The following is a 10,125-nucleotide window of genomic DNA, read 5'->3' on the forward strand; positions in this document are numbered from 1 at the left end:
TAATTGAATAAAAATATAATTATTACCTTCACAAAATATAAAAAATGTGTGAAAATAGAAGAAAGAATTTGTTTTATGAATTAAAAAAATATAAATAAAAAAAATAATAATAGTAATATGATAATGAGGAGAAATAATTTTTGTTTTTTCTATGTTTCTCTCGGTGTCCAAAGCCCAAACTGAAATTTTCATTAAATTTGAATCCGCTCTTTACAAGACCCATTTGGGTGGTGCAACACCAAATTTTCTCCATAAAGTTCGAACTTCGAACCCGAGTCCTTTGTTAAATGTGGAGCAGTATTAAAATTTGATTGTATGGATAGGAGATGCTGTCAAACTCCCAATTCCCAAACATCAGTTTTGCGCGCCAAAATTCTCAACTCGCAAAATCCTCTTCTCTTGGGTGACATTGTTCGGGTTCGATTACTGATTTGTGCTCAGTTTTGATGGGTTCTAAGAGAAAATCCAAGAGCTCGAACCATTTCAAAAAACGAAACATAGGTTGTGATGATTCTGGCATTTTCCAGCATCTTATCTCAGTCCTTCAAACTCCACAGGTGCTTTACAGTTTCATATGATTTCTCTTCTATTGCTTGGTTTGCCCTTTTCCCTAATTTCTGTTTAGAGGGGTTGTTTGTGTTTTGATTTTCCTTTCCTTTTTTGGGGAGGGGTTGTGGGTGGGTATCTGGAAGTGGGTGGGGTTTTGGGTATCAAGATTGTTACTTTGAGAAATTTTGTGTAATTTTTGCTTTTACGATTTTTTTTAGCTCATTTTAAGCTCGCCCATGTTGGTATTTTTTTGTTGATGAACTGCTTATTTGTTTGGCATAATACATAAGTATGCCTTTTAACTTGGCCTCAGTTCATATTTATGCCCTAAAATTGAACAAATAGGTACATGTGTCCTATGAGACATCCTACATGACAATTTTCATCTTACGTGGTATCCTATGTGTATTATGTCTCGCAAAACTCATGTGTTTACTTGTTCAGCTTTATATACCTTAAAGTGTCTACCTATGCACAAGGGGGTAAATGTGAAATGAGGCCAAGTTAAATGACACATTTGTTTTGTATTCTGCTTATGTTTTTATTTCTTTGTTTGGTTTTCTAATTTTCAATGTCTTAGCTTCTTTGCAGCACGCTTGTTGATTAGAATTGTGGAGAAAATAGTCAATTTTGTGGGTTTAATTATGATGAAGAGCCTGTTTGGATTGACTAATTTTAGGTGCTTTTAAACTAAAATAGCTTGACAATGTTGCGGACTGCATAGTGAACTCATTCAAAATTTGCTGCAGACTAGTTCGGTTTAGTGTAGCTGTGGATTGACTTGCTTGTTGGTAGAAACATTAGAGATACTTTATATTCAGATTTTGTGGAGTGTTTAATTTTCAATTTGCAGTTGTTAGATGCTTTCATGGGTTATGAAAAGTTCTTATCTTTTTTGGCTTCAGTTTATGTAAGTTTTGGCTTAAGATGGAAACTGGACACTAACATGTTTTCTTACTTCTGTGCTATGAACGAATGTTGGACCCCTTAGCATTGTCGGTTATCGCCATCTTAACTATTTTTAACGGCAAACTACAAATCTAGTTAAAATTCAGTGGCAATTTTCTACTCCCAAGAGAAATTGGAGAGGGAAGTTGAAAAGCTATCAGGAATATGGAATGATTGTGAGCATATACAAACATTACATACATCATATGGGAAAAAGGAAAAAAAAATGCATCTTGTGAATAACCTATCCGAAGAAAAAATGAAAGAAACATTATGCGATAAGAACAAACTGGTAAAATTGGATTTCAAGGTGAAAATGAAGTCCTCAGTTAATTTCCAAGTACTACTAATCTTTTGGTACTACTGGGGGAGTCTTTGAATTTAATGAATTAAATGCACACTATTGTCTTGTTAATTGTTTCCCCTAAAGTACTTTTTAAAATGCCTGATGATAGAAATATGTTTTGACTAAACTAATCGACAGTTGATATATTATTTCATTTTCTTCATTCGCTTCTAATTTATTGTGCCCCATTCTTCCACCATGCAGGGTGTGAAGTTACCTGTGTTGAAAAGTTTGTATTGTCTGCTTGTCCATTTCTCGTTGAACTCACTAGAAAGTCCAACATATAAACTTGATTTTGATGATTTGGACATGGAAGTTAATCACAATGGGTTTAAGGCATCATCAGAAGATATAGAGACCCTCTCTGGCATATTATTTGAAGAAATGTATGAGCGGTTTGACATTTTATTCTCTGCTCCCCGTGATACTTCTGTGAATGATCAGAGACAAGGTATTTTGCAGAAGAATATGTCCAAAGATGCTGAAACTTTTTATTTGCTGCTGAGGTGTTGTATGGTAACCTTGACCTTGCTTGTGTCCCAACACAATCTTCTTTTAGAAAAAGGGAAGATCCTTTTGGTGTTGCTCCGAAAGTTATGTTCAATAAAAACATTTGCAGCAGGAAATAGGATGGAAATGACTTTTCAAAAATCAGTTTCTCATGCATTCACATCTGAGGATAATGATTGCAGAACAACCTCCACAGAGGACATTGTTGCATCCCTCCATTTCTTTGAGCCATCTGATCCTCATACTTCTTTCTTGTGTGCAACATTTGAGGTAATTTGCTTATTTATCTCTTGTTGGTTGGTATATGGCTCTCGATTTGTACTCATGAAAAAATCTCATGCTACCTTGTCTGTCAAAATAGAATATGATTGACCATTAATAAGGTCTGAGTGAGTGAGAAACTCAGTGTGTCTTCACTTGTTGTATCACTAGCACTACAATAGAGAGGTAAGGAATTAAGACTGATTAAATCCCTGATGAGCAAACGAGACTGTTTTGGGGCCACACTGGGGTTGTAACCTGTAGGGTGTTTTTAGTTAACTCAGTGGCATGTCTAAGTTAAAAGCTTGATTGACGCAGGCTGCATCTTACGATACTGATCTACTATATTACACCTCAAAGAAGAAGTATTGGGAGCACAATTTTCTCACAAAACTTGTATATACAAAATCTGGTTGAGAGCTGAATGAGTGTGTAGATATTGGAGAGAAGTGCACAACTTTTATCTTCCATGTTAAATACATTTCTTTCCATGTTCATTCATCTGGGAGAGAGGGGGAGTGAAAAAGGAAAAAGGGTAGGCGCTGTCTGTCAGTTAATGATTGGCATGAGTACACAAGTCAGCATGTATATGATACAAAACTTCTTCTTAAACAGTCATGGACTCTCTCAGTGTTTCTTAAGAGAAGTTCTTTCACCGCAAGATATCTGTTTTTTTTGGAGTGTATGAGGTACTAGTATTAGAACCTTAATTTGATCTATAAGATATCTTGTTTCATTGTCAGTGGCATCCATCAGTCTTTGTTAGGTTTTCTATTTCTCTCTGTTCAATTTTCTTTCTGTTGTACATCTTGTAATTTACTGTTGACCTTGCCTCATGTTGTGTACTTCACTTAAGATATCTGGTGTAATTTACCCCTTATGGGAAATGCGTATGCAGGTTTTTGTGGATGAGCTTCTGGTGCATGGACAGTTGAGACGGTACTTTAAGCTTATTGATTCTCTAGCTTCTTCTGCTGAAGTTTTATTTACACCTCAATCTGGTCAGGGAGATATAGGAATAGTAATGGAAGTTTTGTCTAGGTACTTCTTATTATCATGGTCTGATGAGCATAGGTCTGGAGATCATCTTAACAGATTATTATTGGTAAACAATGAATATTTCAAATCTTCATTAAAAGCTCATGAGTTGAGTCTGTCTGCGGCCATATCGTTGCTTCTCAACCCCATCATTCTTTCTGCCCCAAAACTAATGCAAGCACAATTAATTTCAATGATTTACGAGGCCACCTTTTTGCTGGTTGATATTCAAAACCTTAAGACAAATCATAGACCTCTCAAATTCTTTCTCTCACTGTTTGAAAAATCAGTAGCTTTGTACATGAAGCACCTGTCCCTGTTGCAAAATGCCTGTCAGTCTTCATTTGTTAGTCATTCTTCTACAAAAGGTGCAGAAGGGAATGGTATTCATCCCCTTTTTGAATTGTGTATATTAGCCAGGACAAGAAAGGAGATCAATAATCTAATTTTGAAGTTTGAGGATTCATCACAACCTCACTTTCTTAAACTTTTTTTTGAAATGAAATCTGACCTGATAAGTTCCTGTGTAACATATGTAAAAGAGAGTCGCTATCTTCTAGACAACTCTTGCCAAGATGAGATTATGTCCACCTTAAGTTGCCTAATTTTAAGAGCTTCGGACAGTTTCAAAGAGAATGCAATAGTGGATGCAAGTCTGGAAGATATCTGTCTTCTGGTTTCTACACTAAAGCTAATGAGCTCTTCCTTGTTACAAGTGGTCTGGTGCCTCAGATGCAACTTGAATTCCGGTTCTCCAAAAACCTTGAAAGATTTTTCATCCTGTGGGGAATACAATTCTATCTTGGGAATAATTGACTGTTTTAGAGAGCTCAGCATATACAGTTCAGTCCAAAATTTTTCACGCCAAATGATGGAAATAGACTCTGAGAAGCATAAAGTTTCCAAGATGATGTTTCTGCATTTTTCAGGAATGCTTTCATTCAGTTTCTTTAAGAGGCTTGATTGTTTAGCAAAAGGCTGCTTGTTTGCTGTTGCGGCTCTGCTGAATTTATTCATCTTTGAAGAAGGTAATTTGGATATAGTCCAGTCACTAGTTGATCCAACTCCAGACTTCTTTTCATATGGATTATCTGCTGTTAGAATCCAGGAGGTCAGGTTTAATTCCTTTTTGCTCTTGAAAGAATATATGGCCTATATTACTGTATTTCAAGCTGTTAGTACATAATACAGGCTGTAGTGGACAAGAGATCTAGTCTTGTGGTTGCATCAAAGTTTCAGAAGGCAAGGACCCTGTGTTCAAGTTCCAGGTACTGATATACTACCATCACCATGTATCATTTATGAGCTTGAGACCATACATTTGCTTGCTTCCACTTTGCTTGTACTAAATCTGCATTTGCATGAAATCTGGCTAACTTTGTTGGCATAAAGACCTCTGTTTGTACCTTGTGTTATGAAGTCTCACATTCTTCAAATATACTGTCAAGCTTCCATGCGTACTGACCAGCTTTTAAGCCTTCTTCTTTAACTTTTGTTATTTAAGTTAAATTAACTAATTCTCTCTATTGAACCTAAACTTTATGGACATATCGTCCACACTTTCTGTCCCAAAATCTGCCTTACCTATATTGCCATTAGATTTATGCATTAGGTAGATTTTCTGATGTATTGAACTCGATTCGATCCTGCCTTTTGATACCTAACTTGTATGTTGATCATATTCCTTATAATTCCTTATTTTCTCTAGCATTATTTACTGTGGAAAACTGATACTACTTTAAAAGTGTTGGTGTGTTAGCTTTAATGTGGTTTCCATCTATTTTCGTGAGCAGATAGATAATCTTTTCTGAAACAAACATGTGCTAAAATTTTCCTTTTAATTTTTTAAACTTTTATTTGTTAGGATTATAGTTGTTCCAGTCATGAGCTAGACATCTTTTATTCAAATTAACTTTGTTAGGAGTTATCTTTGTATAAGGGCTACAACCATCAATCAGTGATAAGCCAATTAACTAAGACAAACACAAATTTGGATGAGAGACGAATTTCAAAGGGATACTGAGATTATATAGCATAGAATTATCTTTCTCAAAGTTGTGTTACTATGAAACAACTTAATCCCACACAGTGTTCCAGGAAGCGAGAAACGGAAAAAAGCGATGAGGGCTCGCTTCATAAAAGTGAGAAGTGTGAAGCGAAGCACACACTTTTTTAAAATAAAGCGTTATTTAGTATAAAAATAAAAAATAAAAAATATTAAATATTAAATATTCATAGATAAATAATCAAGAATTGAATAGAGGTAACATATTCTTAGATTAAAAAGTAAACATATAAAGCAAATACATAACTCAGTCATAACTTGTCGTAGAACAACAAAAAAACAAAGTAAAAAAAATAGAGAGACAGAATAGAGCAGCAGCCAGCCAGCAAAACAATAAAGCAAAAAACAGAGTATACACATTACAAACAGAGCAGTAACTGAGAACCTCAAATCAGAAGAAAAAAGAACAAAGAACAAAGAACAAAGAACAGAGTAATTGAAAGAAAATACTTTATTTATAAACTCTTGTATTTTTTTTGGTATATTTTTGTGTATTGAAAATAACTAGTAACATCCATATTTATAGAAGTAAAAACCAAATTAAACTAGTACTAGGAATTTCTCTAACTAACAAATCCTAATTAAACATAAATAAGTAAATACCATAAATAACAAATCCTAAACAATTTAGGATTCCGACTCTAACTTTGAATTATTATTCCAACATTCTCCCGTAATCTAAAGTTGTATACTGTTGCTTTTTTCTTCCTGTCATTGTTGTTGTATTGGAGTACTCTCTTCAATCTTTAAACGTTGGAGTACTTTTCTTCAATCTTTCAATTGTTGGAGTATTTCTTTTCAATCTTCAATTGTTGGAGTACTTCTCTTCAATTCTCATTTATATTATTTTTTGGTGCTGGAGCACCTTCTCTCTAACTTCCAAGTGTTGGAGCACTTCATCTCCAACTGACGATATATTTTTTTTGGTTGTGTTGGAGCACTTCTCTCCAACTTCCAAGTGTTGGAGCACTTCCTCTCCAACTCAGGATATTGTTTCTCTTGGTTGTGTTGGAACACTTCTCTCCAACTTCGAAGGTTGATTCCCTCCCACCATCTTTTTTTTTTGTTGGGTGTTGGAACACTCTCTCTCCAACTCTCGTTGATGCCCTTTCCATCAACTCCTTTTCTTTATGTTTTTTTGTTTTGTTTTTGGAGTTGGAGCATGTCTCCAACTCTCGTTAATGCCCTTTCCATCAACTCTATTTTATTTTTTTTTGATTTTCTTTAACTTTTAATTTAGAGAAGAGTTTCTTCCTCTTGTACTTGGTTGCACTTCTTGAAATCTGCAATATTTTCGTAAGTCTTTTCTTTTAGGATGTTTTCAGGCATATATCATTCGTCCGACGTTTGTCGACATAATCATTGGCCAGACGGGAGGCATATATGAGTCATAGACAACGGAAACTCTAAGATCTTCTACTATGATCGTAGAAGTTCTCATACCAAATTGAAGAATATTTTATTTATAAACTCTTATATATATATATTTTTTTTTTTTTTGTATATTTCAATGTATTGAAAATAACTAGTAACATCCCTATTCATAAAAGTAAAAACCAAATTAAATTAGGACTAGGAATCTCGCTAACTAACAAATCCTAGTTAAACATAAATAAGTGAATACCATAAATAACAAATCCTAAACAATTTAGGATTCCTATTCCAACTTTGAATTATTATTCTAATAGTAACGCTACTTAAGTAGCATTACAAACAGAAAATTGAAGAAAACAAACCCTAGTTACCAGAAAGAGAAGAAGAGAAACATACGCAACATTGTAAAGAAACAGAAAGAGAAGAAGAGAAGAGAACAAACATGTCGCAGCAATCGACCAAGGAGGGAAAATAATTGGAAAGATGTGCGCAAGTAATTTTACAGAAATTTTTAATAAAAAACCTTACAGAAATATAAAAAAACCCTAGCTAGAGCTTATCTCATTTAAGCGAGTTTTTTTCTCGATTTTATGAAGGTGGGCTTCTCACTTTTGGGACGAAGCGCACGATTCTTCACTACCGCTTCGCTTCAAGGCATTAAAGCGTAACCCTGTCGCGTCGCTTCACTTCTCACTTAAAGCGAGCGCTTCAGCGCTTTTAACAGTATTGATCCCACGGGATATTTTCCTCATAAATGTCTTCTCACTTAAAGCGAGCGCTTCAATGCTTTTAACGGTATTGATCCCACGGGATATTTTCCTCATAAACGTGAAATAGTGGGACTTCAAGGTAAAAAGTAGCCTAACATTTCAACCATATGAAACTGATGACATGTATTTTAGGTTAAATTTTTATCTCTTGTACATCTAGTTGTATTTTGTCTGGTATTATGGTACCAAGCTAGTATTATACTGGATGTTATACGGGAGGGAATGTCGGGCCACTTAAGTCCAACACATCCACAAGATGAGTGTCGTAGAGATTCAGATGCTAAGAAGAATGTGTGGTCATACAAAATTAGACAAGATTAGAAATGACCACATTTGCGAGAAAGTTCAAGTAGCACACATCGAGGATAAAATGATAGAAGGTTGCTTGATATGGATTAGTCATGTCCTGCACTGATCGTAGATGCACCAGTCCGTAGATATGAAATCTTGGCGAGGAAGGTGTTAAGAGGGACCACTTGGAAAATACCTATAACAAATGACTTGGAAGAAAAATGTCTTGAAGAACCTACAATTTCTTCGGATCCATGCAGACTTAGCAAAAGGTAGTGCACAATGGAAGAAAAAGATCTATATAGGAGATAGTAAGTAGTTGAGAATATGTGTTAGTCATGTTAGCACTTTGTAATTTGTTCCTGTGCCTTTCTAGGAGTTGTTTAGTCTTTTGGAAATTTATACGGAACTTCTAGATTTTTTATTTTCTTAAAATTGAAGTTCTAGCTGTTGCAGGTTAAGATCATTGTTATCTTATTCATACTTACCTCACCTCCCTCCTTTACCCCTACTGCTTACCTTATTCTTTGACTGATAAACATAGAAGGAAGGGAGATAGCTCAGCGATAAGCACTTCTGAAGTTTATAACGAAGAAGATGTGGAAGCAGTGGAAGAGGAGACGGAGGAAACAACCAATGGGAAGATATTTCTCCAGTGCAGATCACTAGCTGAACAAGTCCCTGATTTGGATGACTTAGCTGATTTTATCGAGTGCAAGCAAGGAAAGGACTACCCTTTGTGGCTAAAGCATCGCCAAGAATATCGAAAGTTGAAATGTGACAAGATGGCACTGTTAAGGTGGAAAAGGAAAAAGAAATCTTGGAAAGTCATGAAAAGGAATAAACCTTGAACTAACTTGAAGAGTTTTCCTTGGAAAGGAAACTGGCGAGTTGAGCTTCATTGTGTGACCTGGACATATGTTAGGATATCTCCAACTGAACAATTGCTGTAGAGTGATGTTTTGACAATGCTTTCCTCAGTGCATGTAAGAAAATTGCTTAAAGAAGATTTTTATTTAATGTCTGAGGTCGCATATAAGTAGGGTGAAATCTGAAGACTGATATACTTGGAAGTCGGATCTTAGCAAGCTAACAGAGCTTCTTTTTGTCCTAGTTAAGGTGGTGAAATGGCCATAGAATCCAGGAAACTGCCTCTGCAACATGATTAAGCTGATATTACATCTTGATTTAGGTATATCAGAGTTTGGCATGCTGAACTTTAACTAGGATCAAGGTACCAGATGCTTTTACAGATAAAATCCATTCTGGTTTTGTGCCTCTCTTTTTATGTACGTCTCATATTTCATTTTCTTGTAAAGGAGTTGGGAGGTCTTTAGAGGATTCAGCCTTCTCTGATTAAAGCTTTTAAACTGGCGACATCATATGCGCAATCAAACCGAGCTTAATATGCAGTACTCCTGTTTCTCCCTTTCATTGATTAGAGGAACATTGCAGGTGAGATGTTGACATCATTCGACATTCCATCTCTATATTTCCCTTTCTTGGTTGTTTCATCAAGAAAAAAGCCAAGGAAATTATTGTTTTGTGTGGCTCTTCTAAGTTGACCATAAGAACCTGTATTATAGGATCATGCTTGAAAGTTGAAGAATTCTATGATATTGCACCATCATTGGTGTTTTTGTTGTGTACATTCCTGTAAAGTCTATCAAATGCTTTGGAAGGTGAGGTTCAGTTATCCCAGAGTAATGTTCCTTGTTTCTTTTCCTATTGATTCTGTCAAAGTTAAGTTAAAGAGATGACAAAACATTGGAACACTGCGTTTGATGTGACTGCAGTTTTCAATTTGACCCGGTAAATGCCTTGTAATTGTAGGCTAATCTGCCTAAACCTTTGGACAATTTACTCATTTTGCTGATTCTACTTTCAGCTTTGTGCTGGTTTGCAGAGTGTATGGTCTTCATTTGGGGGACCAAATTAACATAGTGTCCGTCTTTATTTTACTCCATCCGTTC

General features: G+C 35.4%; 1 protein-coding gene across 3 annotated transcripts; it reads left to right on the forward strand.

The window, feature by feature from the left end:
• The first annotated feature begins 341 nt into the window (after positions 1–341).
• Positions 342–9,859, forward strand: LOC125844618 (uncharacterized). 3 transcript variants are annotated; one of them, XR_007444160.1, is made up of 6 exons: positions 342–557; positions 2,048–2,623; positions 3,513–4,763; positions 4,844–4,920; positions 8,697–9,386; positions 9,472–9,859. XR_007444160.1 is itself a non-coding variant. In XM_049523932.1 (5 exons), exons 1-5 carry the CDS (start codon positions 447–449, stop codon positions 9,001–9,003), a joined length of 2,322 nt encoding a protein of 773 aa, XP_049379889.1. In that variant the 5' UTR covers positions 342–446; the 3' UTR covers positions 9,004–9,859. The 3 variants fall into 3 exon arrangements, 2 of the variants coding, with proteins under 2 accessions (XP_049379889.1, XP_049379890.1); XM_049523932.1 differs by having other exon boundaries at positions 8,697–9,859; XM_049523933.1 differs by having other exon boundaries at positions 8,700–9,859.
• The last annotated feature ends 266 nt before the right edge of the window (positions 9,860–10,125 follow it).

This window comes from Solanum stenotomum, chromosome 11 (genome assembly GCF_019186545.1).
Source record: "Solanum stenotomum isolate F172 chromosome 11, ASM1918654v1, whole genome shotgun sequence".
Lineage (NCBI taxonomy): Eukaryota > Viridiplantae > Streptophyta > Magnoliopsida > Solanales > Solanaceae > Solanum > Solanum stenotomum.

Excerpts from the sequence above, each read along its gene's own strand:
- LOC125844618 (XM_049523932.1), top strand. The coding sequence starts at position 447 with ATGGGTTCTAAGAGAAAATCCAAGAGCTCGAACCATTTCAAAAAACGA. Across the intron at positions 4,764-4,843 it reads CTGCTGTTAGAATCCAGGAG|GCTGTAGTGGACAAGAGATC; the intron begins GTCAGGTTTAAT and ends TACATAATACAG. Across the intron at positions 4,921-8,696 it reads ACCCTGTGTTCAAGTTCCAG|AAGGAAGGGAGATAGCTCAG; the intron begins GTACTGATATAC and ends TGATAAACATAG.